Consider the following 17,463-nt stretch of genomic DNA (forward strand, 5'->3'; position numbering starts at 1 on the left):
ACCCTGATTGATTTTCTGATGTTGAACCACTCTTGCATTCCTGGAACAAATCCCACTAGATCATGATGTATAATCCTTTCAATATGCTGTTGGATTCTGTTTGCTAGTATTTTGTTGAGGATTTTTGCATCTGTATTTATAGGGATATTGGTCTAATTTTCTTGTGATATCTTTGGTTTTGGTAGGGCCAGACTTTTCAGTATGGGTGCACTTAGCATTCCTGGATGTATGTACTGTGTTAGCTAAAGCAGCTAGCAGTATTTCTAAGATTAGTCCTACTGACTGAAACCTGGACTCAAAAGTGTTAGTCGCTCAGTCGTGTCTGACTCTTTTTGACCCTGTGGACTGGGGCCCGCCAGGCCTCTCTGCCTATGGAATTCTCCAGGCAAGAATACTGGAGTGGGTTGCCATTCCCTTCTCCAGAGCATCTTCCTGACCCAGGGATCGAACCTGGGTCTCCTGCATTGTGGGCAGCTTCTTTACCGTCTGAGCCACCACACCGGGGAAAGCCTGGACTCAACAGTGAAGTGAAGTTGTTCAGTCGTGTCCGACTCTTTGCGACCCCATGGACTGTAACCCACCAGGCTCCTCAGCCCATGGAATTTTCCAGGCAAGAGTACTGGAGTGGGTTGCCATTTCCTTCTCCAGGGGATCTTCCCAACCCAGGGATCGAACCCGGCTCTCCCACTCTGCCGGCAGACGCTTTACCGTCTGAGCCACCAGGGAAGCCCAACAGTAGCCTATGTTAATTGTACAACTGTACAGTGTAGAGGGAGGAATCCAAATGTTAGTGACATCGATGGTAACTGGTGAGCATAACTGACTTCCAAAGGTTTAGGTCAGTAAGAATGCTGGGCGGCGCCGGCTCCTGCCGCCGCCGCCACCCCACTGAGGGGCGCTTGATGGGCGCGCCGCCTGGCGTCCGGCCGAATCCCAGAAGCTGCGGCGCCTCCTGCCGGGGAGCCATCGCCGCAGCTTGAGGTCGGGTCACCGGTCAGAGGCTGCCTGAGGAGCGACGACGGTGGCGGCAACGGGAGCCCCACCGGGAGTCTGGGGCTGAGGAACTGACTGGGGCTTCACAAGGCCAGTATGGACAGAATAGCTTAGGATGTTTATCCCCGCCCTCCGCTTCTGAGACTTTGAGCGGAAACCAGAGTGCTTCCACTCAGAGAACTCCGTCCCACCTTCTCACCCCTATCCGACGGGCGCCATGTGGTTCATCCGCGATGGCTGTGGCATTGTCTTTGCCATTGTCACCTGGTTTCTGGTCTTATATGCGGAGTTCGTGGTCCTCTTCGTCATGCTGATTCCATCCGGGGACTACATGTACAGCACCATCAACGGAATCGTGTTCAGCGTGCTGGTCTTCTTGGCCCTGGCTTCCCACTGCCGGGCCATGTTGACCGACCCTGGGGCTGTGCCCAAAGGAAGTGCCACTAAAGAATTCATCGCGAGTTTACAGCTGACGTCTGGGCAGGTGCTGTACAGCTGTCCCAAATGCTGCAGCATCAAGCCCGACCGAGCCCACCACTGCAGGGTTTGTAAGCGGTGCATTCGGAAGATGGACCACCATTGTCCCTGGATCAACAACTGTGTCGGCGAGAAGAACCAGAAATACTTCGTCCTGTTTACAATGTACGTAGCTCTCATTTCTTTGCACGCCCTCATCTTGGTGGGATTCCACTTCCTGCATTGCTTTGAAGAAGACTGCAGCTCCTCGCCCACCACGATGACCCTCCTCATCTTCCTCGGCTTGGAGGCGCTGCTCTTCCTCATTTTCACATCGGCCATGTTTCGGATCCAGATGCTCTCCATCTGCACAGGTGAGACGGGAATAGAACAACTGAAAAAGGAAGACAGAAGATGGGCCAAGAAAACAACATGGGTGAACCTGAAAGCCGTTTTTGGCCACCCCTTCTCCCTAGGCTGGGCCAGCCCCTTTGTCACGCCAAACCAAGGGAAGGCAGTCCGGTACCAGCATGTGATCTGAAAGACCCTGACTAGCATTGCCACTCAGACACAAACCACATCCCAGCACTACCCTTGGATTGGGTCTTACAAATGTCCAAACCGAAAAACCAACACAACAACTCTAAATAAGACATTTTTTGTTTAATGTCTCAAGTAAAATGGCAGAACATTGCAGAAAAAAAAAAAAGTCTCCGTGTTTTGTTTTTAAAAGATCATCCTTTCTGCTTTTCTTTTTCCTTTTAAAAAATATAATAGTTTTATTTATTTTTGGCTGGGCTGGGCTGGGTCTTCATTGCTGCATGCAGGCTTTTCTCTAGTTGCTGTGAGCGGGGCTACTCTGTAGTTGTACTGCAGCTTCTCATTGCAGTGGCTTCTGCTGTTGCAGACCACGGGCTCTAGGGCATGCCGGCTTAGTTTCGGCTCACTGGCTCCAGAGCAGAGACTCAACAGTTGTGGCACATGGGCTTAGTTGCTTCATGGCATGTGGGATCTTCCCGTACTAGGGATCGGACCCTTGTCTCCTGCATTGGCAGGTGGAGTCTTTACCACTGAGTCACCAGGGGAGCCCTCTTTTTTACTTTTTAAAATCATTTGTTACCCATTCATCTGCTGGTAGACATCCAGGTTGCTTCTGTGTCCTAGCTATTGTAAATATTGCTGCAATGAACATTGGGGTACAGGTGTCTTTTTCAATTCTGGTTTCCTCGGGGTATATGCCCAGTAGTGGGATTGCTGGGTCATATGGTAGTTTTATTCCTAGTTTTAAAGGAATCTCCATACTCTTCTCCATAGTGGTTGTATCCATTTGCATTCCCACCAACAATGTAAGAGGGTTCCCTATTTTCCACACCCTCTCCAGCATTTATTGTTTGTATACTTTTTGATGATGGCCATTCTGACTGGTGTGAGATGATGAGACCTCATTGTGATTTTGATTTGCATTTCTGTAGTAATGAGCTCGGAGACGGCAATGGCAATTCATTCCAGTACTCTTGCCTGGAAAATCCCATGGACAGAAGAGCCTGGTGGGCTGCAGTCCATGGGGTCGCTACGAGTCGGGCACGACTGAGCGACTTCACTTTCACTTTTCACTTTCCTGCATTGGGGAAGGAAATGGAAATCCACTCCAGTGTTCTTGCCTGGAGAATCCCAGGGTTGGAGGAGCCTGGTGGGCTTCCGTCTATGGGGTCGCACAGAGTTGGACACGACTGAAGCGACTTAGCAGCAGCAGTAATGAGCTATATTGAGCATCTTTTCATTTGTTTATTAGCCATCTCTATGTTTTCTTTGGAGAAATGTTTGTTTAGATCTTCTGCCCACTTTTTGATTGGGTTGTTTGTTTTTCTGGTATTGAACTACTTGAGCTGCTTATATATTTTGGAAATTAATTCTTTGTCAGTTGTTTCATTTGCTATTATTTCCCCCCATTGTGAAGGTTGTTTCTTCACCTTGCTTATAGTTTCCTTACATACACACAATGGAATATTACTCAGCTATAAAAAGGAAGCCATTTGAGTCAGTTCTAATGAGGTAGATGAACCTATTATAGCCTATTATACAGTGTAATATTGTAGAGAGTAAGGCAGAAAGAAAAAGACAGGTACTGTATATTAACACATATATGTGGAATCTAGAAAGATGGTACTGACAATCTTACATGCAGGGCAGCAAAGGAGACACAGACATAAAGAACAGACTTTTGGGATCAGAGAAGGAGAGGGTGGGATGATTTGAGAGAATAGCATTGAAACATATACATTACCATATCTAGAATAGATAGCCAGTGAGAGTTTGATATATGATGCAGGGCACCCAAAGCCGGTGCTCTGTGACAACCTGGAGAGATAGACTGGAGAAGGAGATGGGAGGGGCTTCAGAGGGAGCGGACACATGTATGCCTATGGCTGATTCATATTGATGTATGGCAGAAAACATCACAATATTGTAAAGTAGTTATCCTCCAATTTAAATAAATAGTTTTTAATAGGAGATTTTTAAAATTTATTTATTAAGTGAAGGATAATTGCTTTACAGAATTTTGTTGTTTTCTGTCAAACCTCAACATGAATCAGCCATAGGTATGCATATGTCCCCTCCCTCTTGAACCTCCCTCCCATCTCTCTCCCCATCCCTCCCCTCTAGGTTGATACAGAGCCCCTGTTTGAGTTCCCAGAGACATACAGCAAATTCACATTGGCTATCTATTTTACATTTGGTAATGTAAGTTTCCATTTTACCCTCTCCATACATGTCACTCTCTCCTCCCCTCTCCCCGTGTCCATAAGTCTGTTCTCTATGTCTGTTTCTCCACTGCTGCCCTGAAAATAAATTCTCCCATACCATCTTTCTAGATTCCATATATATGCATTAGTATATGATATTTATCTTTCTGTTTCTGACTTAACTTCACTCTGTATAATAGGCTCTAGGTTCATCTGCCTCATTAAAACTGACTGAAATGTGTTCCTTTTTATGGCTGAGTAATATTACTCAGAAGTACCACAACTTCTTTATCCATTCATCTGTTGATGGACATCTAGGATGCTTCCATGTTCTAGCTATTGTAAATAGTGCTGCAGTGAACATTGGGGTACAAGTGTCTTTTTCAGTTTTGGTTTCTTCAGGGTATATGTCTAGGAGTCATATAGTGCTGGGTCATATGGTGGTTTTATTCCTGCTTTTTTTAAGAAATCTAAGTACCATCATACATAGTGGCTGTATGAATTTACATTCCTACCAACAGTGTAAGAGCATTCCCTTTTTTCCACACCCTCTCCAGCATTAATTTTTTGTAGACTTTTTGATGATGGCTATTCTGACCAGTGTGAGGTGATATCTCATTGTAGTTTTGATTTGCATTTCTCTAATAATGAACGATGTTGAGCATCTTTTCATGTGTTTGTTAGCCTTCTGTATGTCTTCTTTGGAGAAATGTCTGTTTAGATCTTCTGCCCACTTTTTGATTGGGTTGTTTGTTTTTCTCGAATTTTGTATGAGTTGCTTGTATATTTTGGAAATTAATCCTTTGTCAGTTGTTTCATTTGCTATTATTTTCTCCCATTCTGTGGGTTGTCTTTCACCTTGTTTATAGTTTCCTTTGCAAAAGCTTTTAAGTTTAATTAGGTCCCACTTATTTACTTTTGTTTTTATTTCCATTACTTTAGAAGGTGGGTCATACAGGATCTTGCTTTGATTCATGTCATCAAGTGTTCTGCCTATGTTTTCCTCTAAGAGTTTTATAGTTTTTGATCTTACATTTAGGTCTTTAATCCATTTTGAATTTATTTTTGTGTATGGTGTTAGTAAGTGTTCTAATTTCATTCTTTTACATGTAGCTGTCCAGTTTTCCCAGCACCATTGAAGAGGCTGTCTTTGCCCCATTGTATATTCTTGCCTCCTTTGTCAAAAATAAGGTACCCATAGGTGCATGAGTTTATTTCTGGGCCTTCTATCTTGTTCCATTGGTCTATATTTCTGTTTTTGTGCCAGTAACTTAGTGTCTTGATGACTGTAGCTTTGTAGTATAATCTGAAGTCAGGAAGTTTGATTCCTTCAGCTCCATTTTTCTTTCTCAGGACTGGTTTGGGTATTCTAGGTCTTTTGTGTTTCCATATGAATTGTGAATTTTTTTTATTCTAGTTCTGTGAAAAATGCCATTGGCAATTTGATAGGAATCTCATTGAATCTGTAGATCGAATTTGGTAGTATAGTCATTTTCACAATATTGATTCTTCCTACCCAGGAACATGGAATATCTCTCCATCTGTTAATATCATCTTTGATATCTTTCATCAGTGTCTTATAATTTTCTGTATACAGGTCTTTTATCTCCTTAGGTAGGTTTATTCCTAGATATTTTATTCTTTTTGTTGCAATGGTGAATGGGATTTATTCCTTAATTTATTTTTCTGATTTTTCATTATTAGTATATAGGAATGCAAGTGATTTCTGTGTATTGCTTTTGTATCCTGCAACTTTGCTAAATAAGCTCTAGTAATTTTCTGATAGTACCTTTCGAGTTTTCTATGTATAGTATCATGTCATCTGCAAACAGTGAGAGCTTGACTTCTTCTTTTCCTATTTGGATTCCTTTTATTTTTCTTCTCTGATTGCTGTAGCTAGAACTTCCAAAACTATGTTGAATGATAGTCGTGAGAGTGGACACCCTTGTCTTGTTCCTGATCTTAGGGGGAATGCTTGCAGTTTTTCATCATTGAGAATAATGTTTGCCCTAGGCTCATCATATACGGCCTTTACTATGTTGAGGTAGGTTCCTTCTGTGCCCATTTTTTGAAGAGTTTTAATCATAAATGAGTGCTGAATTTTTGTCAAAGGCTTTTTCTGCATCTATTGAGATGATCATATGGTTTTTATCTTTCAGTTTGTTAATATGGTGTATCACATTGATTGATTTGTGTATATTGAAGAATTCTTGCATCCCTGAAATAAACCCAACTTGATCATGGTGTATGAGCTTTTTAATGCTTTATTGAATTCTGTTTGCTAGAATTTTGTTCAGGATTTTTGCATCTATGTTCATCAGTGATATTGGCCTGTACTTTTCTTTTTGTGTGTTGTCTTTGTCTGGCTTTGGTATCAGGGTGATGGTGGCCTCATAGAATGAGTTAGGAAGTGTTCCTTCCTCTGCAATTTTTTGAAAGAGTTTTAGATGGATAGACATTAGCTCTTCTCTAAATGTTAGATAGAATTCACCTGTGAAGCCATCTGGACCTGGGCTTTTGTTTTTTGGAAGGAGATTTTTTTTTTATCACAGTTCCTATTTCAGTGCTTGTAATTGGGTTGTTCATAATTTCTATTTCTTCCTGGTTCAGTCTTGGAAGATTGAACTTTTCTAAGGATCTGGGACTTAAATCCTCACTGAAGATGGATTCTTACCCCTTGTGCTCTGAGAGGGCCGGGATCAGGGCTGAAGCCTTAAAAAGTGTCCTTGACACAGTGGCCTCATGCCCCATGTGAGCACAATGCCTCCTGATTCGTGAAATCAATTGCCTGCCTTGTACTTTATGGGCCCTGGGTGTGTAGAATGATTTTGGAGGTGGGGGGTGGAGATGAAAGGGGTCTTATTTGTATTCTGAATCACGTTATATTCCAAATGATTATTTGGAAGAATGTGAAGGAAAGAAGTTTTTCCCGTTTAAAATGCCTTACACAATCACAAGAAGAAAATGACGTAGCTTCAGGCAAGCTCTGTTTCCTTTGTTTCTTCTGCTTACTGACTGAGCACCAGCCTCCCCCACTCTCCTAGCACAGTGTCCATTCAGCAGTGTTACTGCCTAAGTGAAACAGCCACAGCTCCCCCCAACCCGTCGACCCCCCTCTTCCTCATTTTGTAAATTTTCGCAGTGGGTTTACTTTCTGATATTTTAGACCCATAAATGTGTACGTACCCATATCTTGTCTGTATTTCAACCTGAGAAACAGTGGACCTGCGTTAGCTGACCGTGATGCAAGGGCAACATTACAAAGTTGAGAGATGACCGTCCATCCGCTGGAATTGGCAGACATCTAAGCCTGTAGTACTGAGACTGAGTAGTGTTTCCACTTGCACACTTGTGTGTTGAGTCTTAGTTGACGGAGGAAGGGCCTGAAGACGGGGAGGGCGGAGTGCGGGGGGTTGGACACAGGTGAGAGGAAGAGGAGCACACATCAAATGCAGGTCACAAATCCAGATGCTGACCATCTCACACGTGGTATTGTTTTTAAATGATCACCACAAACCTTTGTTTTAATCTTTTGCTTGGGGTGGGCTTGGGGTGAGGTTTATTAAATCAGCCCTGGGTGGGGAGAGATTTCATCTAGCTATGTGATCTTTCAGAAAAGTAAGTGGAACATGCTGCCTCTTTTCAGTTCTGCCAGTGCTTCCACATGGAAACCAAACGCAGTAAAAATTTTCAAAATAAAAAGAAATCAGAGTCCTGGAATCAATTCATTCTGTATAACCCACTTAACTCACCCCCTAACTATGTGGACACTCCTTTCTCAAAGGCTTCAAGACATGCATTATTACATATGGCAGAGACTAGCTAGGTGGTCACTAGGTGTGTTTTTAACCTTCCTTTTTGGGACAAATTCAGATTATATCTTCCAGCATCCCTTGCAGTTGAATGTGACCACTGTCTGAGTTCTAGCTAATGGAATGTGAGCAGAAGTGCTGTACACTACAGTCTAGGCCTAGCTCATTAAAACCTCCCACGTGGGCTTACCTTCTTTTATTTGGCTGGGATGGAGATGACAATAGGACAATGGTGACCACATTTTGAAGGTGGCAGATCATCTTCACAGAAGATGCCTAGGACCCTGAATCACCACTTAGAAAAAGGCAGTCCAGCTATTAATGGTTGTTTTGGAAGATTGCAGGAGCAAGAAGTAAATATTATTGTCTTAAATTTCACAGACTTTTTTTCTGTCTCAGAAGCTAACTTTACTTTAACTAATACAAGTAAGCACCAGCCTCCTTAAAAACATTGTAGTGGTTTTTTCCCTGTAATTTGGGTTCATGATAAGAGATGGGCCCCCTGATTTCAATGGGGTTGATAGGATCACCTTTAGAGACAAGTCTGTTCTGATCCCTATAATGGACAGCGGAACCATAGCAGAAATCAGAATGGTGATTTGACCTGTGGGGATGTGTAATGGTGGCTAATGAAACGTGGTTACCCTAGGGCCAAAAAGATGGACAGCCTAATAAGGTCCTACTTGATTCACGTAACAAAAAAAATCTAGTCTAGCAAATGGAGGCTTGATCTAGTCCCCAAAATGTAGAGTCCCAGCCTCTCCCCCTAGTGCATAGACTGGAGCCCTTTGAATGAAGGGGAGGGTCTACTTGAAGTAATACTTGCTACACTTTTCACGAGGGTGTATTGTGAACTCTCCCTCCTTGCTTTTCCCACAGGAACCTGTAGCCAACATAATTGTGCCTTGGGGACAGGGAAATACCCAGACCTTTTGAAATATAATAGATACTGGTTCTGAATTAATCCCCATGACCTAGACTATCATGATGGTCCACCAGTCATCAATCTCAAAAATATACAATCAAAAATATACAAGCAAGATACAGTTAATCTCAAAAATATACAAGCAACTCCTGCAGCTCAATTCCAGGAAAATAAGCAACCCAATCAAAAAATGGGCCAAAGAACTAAACAGACATTTCTCCAAAGAAGACATACAGATGACTAACAAACACATGAAAAGATGCTCAACATCACTCATTATCAGAGAAATGCAAATCAAAACCACAATGAGGTACCATCTCACGCCAGTCAGAATGGCTGCTATCAAAAAGTCTACAAACAATAAATTCTGGAGAGGGTGAGAAGAAAAGGGAACCCTCTTACACTGTTGGTGGGAATGCAAACTAGTACGGCCACTATGGAGAACAGTGTGGAGATTCCATAAAAAACTGGAAATAGAACTGCCATATGACTCAGCAATCCCACTGCTGGGCATACACACCGAGGAAACCAGAAATGAAAGAGACACATGCACCCCAGTGTTCATCGCAGCACTGTTTACAATAGCCAGGGCATGGACGCAACCTAGATGTTCATCGGCAGATGAATGGATAAGAAAGCTGTGGTACATATGGAGTATTACTCAGCTATTAAAAAGAATGCATTTGAATCAGTTCTAATGAGGTGGATGAAACTGGAGCCTATTATACAGAGCGAAGTAAGCCAGAAAGAAATACACCAATACAGTATATTAACACATATATATGGAATTTAGAAAGATGGTAACAATGACCTTATATGCGAGACAGCAAAAGAGACACAGATGTAAAGAACAGACTTTTGGACTCTGTGGGAGAGGGCGAGGGTGAGATGATTTGAGAGAATAGCATTGAAACATGTATATTATCATATGTGAAATAGACCACCAGTCCAGGTTTGATGCATGGGACAGGGTGCACTGGGATGACCCTGAGGGATGGGATGGGGAGGGAGGTGGGAAGCGGATTCAGGATGGGGAGCACATGTACACCCATGGATGATTCATGTGAATGTATAAAGTAATTAGCTTCCAATTAAAAGGAAAAAAAAAGTAAGCTGTCTGAGCAGGTGGCTCATACTCCCACTGGCTGCACTGCCATCCCTTTCTCACACCTGAGTCTCATGGGGTGTTCCCTGTGACCAGGCGACTCAGAGGCACAATAGTTAAGCTTGGTTCACAGATTGTTTTGCATAGTATTTTGGCACCAGCTGGACATGGCTAGCTGCAGTGTTATAGCTCCACTTAGGGTTGATCCTGGGGACAATGGGAAGGGAACTTTTCAGTGACTGGTCACACAAATGGTCAGAGGTTTAGATATCCACTGATTCGTGAGTAGTTAGTAATGACTTGGCTAGGTGGTCCAGGACTTAGAACAAGATTGAAATATTGTTCAAGGGGGAAGTCTGGGGAAGAGGCATATGGATGTCCCTTTTGGAATGGGTGTGAAGGTATTCATATCCCACATAAATGAGCAGCAGAGAGAATCAACTGTTGAGGAAGATCTCAATCAGATGGCTAAGATGTCCTGTCCTGTGGATGCCAGCCAACCTCAGTTTCTTATCCAATGAACTCCTGAACAAAATGGCCATGGTGGCATGCATGGAATTTAGACACAAGCTCTACAATATAGACTTTCACCAAGGCCAGTCTGGCTATAGCAACTGTTGAGTACCCAACCTACTGACAGCAAGGGTACACCAAGCCCCACTATTGGAATCATTTCTCAGTGGCAACTGATTACAGGCACAATACAAAATGAAAAGAAACCATTTGGACCCCCAACATTTTACTGGCAGGAAGCGGACTGGGGAAACTACTTACCTGCGAATATGTGCTGCCTTTCATGAAAAAGGAAGGAAGGCACGGAGGGTGGGACCAAGAGCCCAGAAAGCAGAGCCAAGTAGAGCCCAGAAACCCTAGAGAATTATTTCCAGGCTTTGAAACCTAATCCAGGAACTTCCATGTACCCAGTGGGATTTCACAATTGCTATAGACCAGTGACTCCTTTGTGTCTCCCATTTCCCCTTTTTGAAATGGAATGTCTGTAGCCAATATCCTGTGTCTGTTCCACCATTGTATGTTGGGGTGTGTTGGAGACAGATATAACTTGTCTCTAAATTTCACAGATCTACCAGTAGTGGGGGTGGGGGGAATAGTACTTAAGGAGCCATACTTAAGGAATACACCAAAGGAACCCTTCACACTTGGACCTGATTTAGATGAGATTCTGGACTTTCAGACAATGTTCTAATGAAATGAGACTTTTACAGACCTTGGGAGTGGGTAAATGTATTTTGCATGTGGAAGGGACATATATCATTGGGGCCTGAGGACAAACTGTAGTAGTCTCCAAGGTGGCTGCCAATGATCCCCACCTCCTGGTATTTACATCCTTGTATAACCCCCTCCCTAAGAGTGTGGCCTGGACCTAATGACTTACTTCTAGTGAGTGGAATATTGTAAAAGTGGTAGGATGTCACTTCTGAGACTAGGTTATAAAGACTGTGACTTCTATCTTGCGTGTGCAATTTTCTCCCCATGTCCCCTCACGCTCCTGTCTCATCTCACTTGATCACCCTGTTGAAATAAGCAGCCATGTTGTGAGTTGGTCTGTGGGAAAGTCCATACAGCAAGGAATTTGAGGATGGCTTCCACCAACAGTCGGCAAGAAACTGAAGCACTTAGTCTAATAGCCCACAAGGAACTAAGTCCTGCCAACAGCCACACATTGAGCTTGGAAGCAGATCCTTCCCCAGTCAAGCCTTGGGATGACTGCAGCCCCATCTGACACCTTGATTGTAGCCTGTGAGAGATTCTGAAATAAAAACCCAGCTAAGTTGTGCCCAGATTTCTAATCTACAGGAACTGAGATAAATGTTATTTTATTTAGGTTTTCTCTTCAGCATTTTTTTTTAATTTATTTTTTACAATGTTGTGTTGGTTTCTACCATGCAGCAATGTGAATCAGCCATAATTATACATATATCCCCTCCCTCTTGAGCCTCCCTCCCCTCCCCTCCCCCTGTCCCACACCTCTAGGTCATCACAGAGCTCCAGGCTGGGTTCCCCATGTTATATAGCAACTTCTCACCAGCTATCTAAATTACACATGGTAGTGTACATATGTTGATACTAACATGTTGTTTTAAGCCACTGTTTTTTAAGTAATTTGTAGTAATGCTGCTGCATAGGGGTTTCCCTGGTGGCTCAGTGGTAAAGAACCCACCTGCCAATGCAGGAGACATAAAAGACATGGGTTCGATCCCTGGGTTGGGAAGATACCCTGGAGAAGGGCATGGCAACCCATGCCAGTATTCTTGCCTGAAGAATCCCATGGACAGAGGAGCCTGGAGTGCTACAGTCCATGGGGTCACAAAGAGACACAACTGAAGTGACTTAGCACACATATGCAGTAATACATAACCAATACAGGAAGGCATGGAGGTTATGTGCAAGTTCAGCATGTGGACTTATACCTACCAAAGACAATCTGGCTATAGCACTGCTGAGGTCCCACCTGCCAACAGTAGACAGCAACACTGAACCCCAGCTATGAACTGTTTCCCAGGGGCAGGCTGATTACTTTAGATCCCTGCTCTCATGTAACACAAGCTGTAGGTTCAGAGATTTAGTGGGAATCCCAGCTGATACTACCTGAGCTAGATACATTCTTTGTGGGGTCTGTTTCCTGTGTATATGACAAAGACTTCGTGAAATATCTCACATGTAGCTTGGCACACAGAAAGGAGTTCACAAGAGGCTGTTCCCTTCCCTTTCCTGGAAGGTGAGTGCCCCAGAGGCAGGGAATGCATTTCTGTCTCCAAATCCCTTTTTTCCCATCATCACAATTTCAGGGCTTCTGGGAAGCATGGTCAGTGTCTATCCCTTCAGGGTCTCAGTGATCATGGACCTCAGACTCCAGGCCCCACTCCTGTGGGGTAACACCCTTACCAAGGAGCTTTATGCACTGCAGAGAAGAGAATGAGACTCCAACCACTGTTCCTGTCTCCCTCATCTGAGCCCTGACTGAAAGTGGGAGTAGAGGCCTCAGGCTTGGGCCTTGCTGTCCCTCTAGTAACTCCCAGTACAGGGGACTTGGAGGTGGGAAGAGTGTTTCAGGCACCACCTAAAGCACAGTGGGGGCACTAGGGAGGGGGAAGAGGTTGGAAAGTCCTTAGTAGAAGTGATGTCTCTTCCCATCCGTCACTGCGGCCTCAGGAGCCATTCTGAGGGATTTGGCAGCCCCTGGGAACCTGCATCTGTCTCCAAAATGATGTCTCTTCAGAAGAAAATGACTTCAAGGTGAAGATACTGTGCTTCCCCAGTGCTCTTTCTCCCCATCTGCCACTCATTTGGAATTCCCCAGGGCAGTCACTCCTTTCTAGATGAGTCTGGAAAAGGGAACACATCTGCACCCAGAGCAAGCTCTCTGGAAGAGGTCATATTTGATCTGGGTCTCACAGGATGGGGGCTAGCACCTCTCCCGCAGAGCTCACAGGATGCACATCACTGAGGGATGAGGCAGGGCAGTGCCAAGATGGGAAAGGCTGTCTGGAAACTGGTGAGCCCCTTCCTTTGGAGGGCCTGAGCCTGGGCCAAGTTCTCAAGCAGGGGAGCTGCTACCGATTGTAGGCACACTCTTCCTCTCCTGTTAGACCAGGGTCCTGTTCTGGGGTCTGCCTCCAGGTGAGAGTGGTAGTGAAGTGCTGAGAGACAGCCCTTTCCTGTCCCTGTCCCAGCTTTCACATCCCAGTCTCCTCTCAGGTGGTCTCCTCCAACCACTTTTCATGCTCAATTCCATGTAAGTGGGCAAACAAAAGACCAGGCTTTCCCCGTGGACTGGGATCAAAATGAGCCCAAGTTGAGGTGTCCATTGGCCCATGCCTCCCATTACTTGCACAGCTCACCATCTCCTGGCTGGAAGACTGGAGGCAGGGCTGAGGCAAATACCAAATCAAAGCTCCAACAAATCAAAGCTGCTAGAAGTGGGTGGGCTTTCTCAACTCATCACTAGGTTACTATGAACTGGAAAGCTTTGAAGGGGAAGAAGAGAAGCAAAATGAACCCACTGAGCATTCACATGAGAAAGGGCAGAGTGGCAGTGTTCTGGGTTCCCGGGGAAGGCACCAAAGCCTGCCCATTAGCCTTTAAGCCCTCTGTGCAAGCACATTGAAAGAAAAGCCCTTGCAGAACCAGGCATGATGGGAAGCTGGTGGGCTGGCTTAGTTGGGATGGTGCTCTTGCTTCCTCCTCCATATCCTCCCATCATGGGCAGACTCTGAACACAGTATTAAGGACTATGAAGAGCGGTTCTTAGCCTTTGGAGGGACTAGGATCCCTTTATGAATCTGACACAATGTGGTTTGTCTTCTTGCCAGCATAATAGATGCATGCAAACCCCCATTAAAAACATGTTAACTAACTCCAGTGATGGTCTCTGATTTTAGAGCCTTAGTCACCCTCATTTTAAAGACTTTGGGGCCCAGGAGGGGGAAAAAAATCTATCCAATATAAAGTCACCATTAATAATCTGTATTTTAAAGTGAACTCACCTTGAAACCATTATGCTAAGTCAAAGAACAGTCACAAGGAATCACATATTATATGATCCCACTTATATATGTCCAAAATAGACAAACTCTTATAGATTAAGTGGTAGCCTAGGAGTGGGGGACCAGGGGTGAGAAGTGATGCATGAGTGTAGAGTTTCTTTCTGGAATGACAAAAATGTTCTAAAACCTTCTGCAGTGATGATTATACAACTAGAATAAACTGAAAGCCACTGAATTGTATACTTTAGTGAGTGAAACCTGTGTAGTATGTAAAATCTATTATAGTAATGCTGTTTTTTAAAAAGTGAACTTGGTGATTGTAAATGACCTAACTGGGGGAGGTCCTTTTTCCTACCTCCTCACCCACAGAGGTAGGAAAAACCCTTTAGGGTAGAAAAAAACCAGGGAAGGGCCCCTGAAAGACCCAGCATATGGGTCTGACAAGAAAGCATTCCAAAATGAGATTACATGGATGTGTGTGTACATGTGTGTGTTAGGGTAGAAAATCTGCACGTCACTTTAAAGCCAGTCTTCCATATCATCTGTGGATTTGACACATGGTGTATAGTACAGTGGTGTCAATACGTATTTATTGGAAAGAATCTGAGTTTAAGTGGACCCTCATAGTTCAAACCCATTGTTTAAGGCTCAACCGTGTGTCTATGTGTATCTTAAGGGCAATGACCCACATGGATGGTTTTAAGCAGGATAGAAACATCCCTTTGAATCACTGAACTGTACATTTAAAACAGGTACATTTTGTGTGTAAATTATACCTCAGTAAAGCCCTGCCCCCAAACCATACCTCTAGGGGCTCGAAGAGGGGGACAGGAGGGCATAAAGTTGGAGGAGGCTGTGGCAGGAGTTACGTGCCAGGGCCCATCTCTTGGGAGATGGCTAAAACTAGCTTGGGAGTGGAGTGGGGGGAGAATTGGGATGTCTTGCCCATGGTTAAGGAGAACCTGGTAGAACTCGTTTCAGAACTCAGAGCTCCCTGGCTTCAGCCCTCGTGTCCCACCAGCACTGCAGCTCCTCCACTGACAGGTGATGGAGACCTTCCGAAGAGAAATGCACTTCAGAAACATGTTTCAAAAAAATGTTGCTAAGGGTTTTATTTCTAACAAGAGGAAAATAATAAAATAAAATTAAAATAGGCTTCAGTTGGAACCAAGTTTCTTGTTTTGCCTTTTTTTCCTTTTGAACAAATTAATTACACACCAACAATCATCTTTTATTACAACATGAACCCAGGAGGAGGAAAGGAGACAGGGCAGGACATGGAGGGAAGGTCAAGGTGGTAATGAGGACAAGCACCAAAAGCTTTCTTCAGATCTCAGGGAGCCCTCCTCAGCTCCCCAACCAAATTTATTTAAAATAATAAACTGTGAGCACAGCTATGTGAAGTTTCCTCCTCCTGGGTGGAAGTCAGGGGAAGGGAGAAGGAGGTGAGGGGAGGGACGGAGGCAGGAGAAGGGGGGAAGGAGGAGGAAGAGTGAAGGGGGGGGAGGTGAGGTTAGTGTAGCATGGCCTGGCCAGGGCCACAACTGGGGAGAGAAGGGAGAGGAGACTCCCCCAGTTTGCATATGCACTGGCTGTCTCTCTGGAATGGTGCTGGCCCAGCCCCAGCCACCCCCCTGCCACCTGCCCATCCGTCTATCTGCCTCAGGTGTCTAGGAATGCTGGTTAGAGGCTACCAGGGAGGGGGACTCCAGGGGCCAGCCCCCAGGAGCTGAGGTCTGAACAATACCTTGGAGTCAGAATATAAAAGTCAAGGAACTCAGGGGTGGGCTGGGGTGGTCATCCCCCCTATTTGCCCACCTCCCAAGAAGCAGGCTTGATGGTCAGAAAGAGGATCCTTGAGGCCAAGGGGTCTCTGTTGGGGTCTGTGCTAGGCTCAGCCACTGTCACAACTGTTGCTGAGGCGGCTGCTGTGGGCAGGGCACATGCAGCCGGGGAGTCAAGGTGGGGAAAGGGCCCGAGGAGCCTGAACTGGCCCCTAGTGCAGGCTCCAAGCCATTCTCCTGGGTGCTGGGGCTGTCAGTGGTGGGCAGGGGTGGGGGTGGACCCTCACCCCCAGTCTCCTCCTCCAGCTCCTCCTCCTCCTGGGCCTCCTCGGCCTCTGGCCCTGAGCTCCGTACCCTCTTTGGCTCTAGCTCCTCTCGGGCTGGGTCATCACCCTCCCCACCCCGATCTGCTTTCCGCCGCCGCCGCCTCTCCAGTGCCCGGCCCCGTGCTCGGCTCCCATGGCGCTCTGCCTTCTCCAGCTGTGATCACAACAGGCAAAAAGAGGTGCAGCACAAGTGGTCAGGCCTGAGCTCCTTGCCTGCTCCGCCTGACCTCCTAGCTCTGCACATGACCTGTCCTCTCCTCACCTCCAGAAGTGTGCGGATCCGCTCCACATCTGGAGGCTGCCCAGCCTGCAGCAGCTGCCAGATGCTCTGGTTCTCATCCAGGGTCACCTCAAGCAAGTCCCCCTCCAACATGAGCTCCTCTAGGGGGGCCCGGGTTGCCTCAGGCAGCTCCAACACAGGGCCAGTCAACCGTGGCAACAGCGAGGACAGCAGCTCCAGGTCTGGGGGGTTGCGGGGACAGGTTGTGTTAGAGGCTACTCCTGGTTATACCCCTGCCACCTACCACGACAGAGCTAAGGACCACAGGGATCACTCTGGTGAGATCCACTAACAGCCTACCCACACTCAGACCTACCTCTCTTACCTGAGCCCTCCCCCGGGGCTACCTTCTCAGGACTGGTCATGCTGTCACCATCCTCTAGCAAGCCCTGCATCTGCCAAAGAGATCAAGAAAAGGTAGTGATAACTGAAGAACCAGGTCCTACTGCTGCCCCCCAGCTTCAGACTTGGGACCCTCCACCTCCTGGAGAAGGGCAGACACAGGCTGCCAGCATTGAGCATTACAGGGATCT

The 17,463-nt window shown here is 45.5% G+C and overlaps 3 protein-coding genes across 12 annotated transcripts in view; 2 read left to right on the forward strand and 1 right to left on the reverse strand.

Annotated features, from left to right (window-relative positions):
* Positions 1-15,657, forward strand: part of KANTR (KANTR integral membrane protein) — a 70,834-nt gene extending 55,177 nt beyond the window's left edge. Inside the window, exon 3 of one of the 2 annotated variants that reach the window (XR_008708625.1) lies at positions 15,522-15,657. The gene's annotated coding sequence lies outside the window, so the exon portion shown is untranslated. Of the gene's footprint in view, positions 1-8,884; positions 8,953-15,521 lie in introns of those variants that run through there. The other variant, XR_008708628.1, reaches the window with a different exon arrangement.
* On the forward strand, positions 448-2,138 carry LOC129639829 (palmitoyltransferase ZDHHC3-like). Its single transcript, XM_055565101.1, has one exon. The coding sequence runs from the start codon at positions 1,211-1,213 to the stop codon at positions 1,988-1,990; it is 780 nt and encodes a 259-aa protein (XP_055421076.1). The 5' UTR covers positions 448-1,210; the 3' UTR covers positions 1,991-2,138.
* KDM5C (lysine demethylase 5C) overlaps positions 15,627-17,463 on the reverse strand; it is a 31,195-nt gene continuing 29,358 nt past the window's right edge. For 6 of the 9 annotated variants that reach the window (XM_055565092.1, XM_055565099.1, XM_055565095.1 and 3 more), the window contains 3 exons: positions 17,247-17,325; positions 16,913-17,112; positions 15,627-16,804 (listed from right to left, as the gene is read on the reverse strand). In XM_055565092.1, coding sequence (XP_055421067.1) covers positions 16,445-16,804; positions 16,913-17,112; positions 17,247-17,325 — 639 coding nt within the window. In that variant the 3' untranslated portion in view covers positions 15,627-16,444. The remainder of the gene's footprint in view (positions 16,805-16,912; positions 17,113-17,246; positions 17,326-17,463) is intronic. The other 3 variants (XM_055565097.1, XM_055565093.1, XM_055565096.1) reach the window with 1 other exon arrangement.

The sequence above is a fragment of the Bubalus kerabau genome, chromosome X, assembly GCF_029407905.1.
Source record: "Bubalus kerabau isolate K-KA32 ecotype Philippines breed swamp buffalo chromosome X, PCC_UOA_SB_1v2, whole genome shotgun sequence".
Taxonomy (NCBI): domain Eukaryota; kingdom Metazoa; phylum Chordata; class Mammalia; order Artiodactyla; family Bovidae; genus Bubalus; species Bubalus kerabau.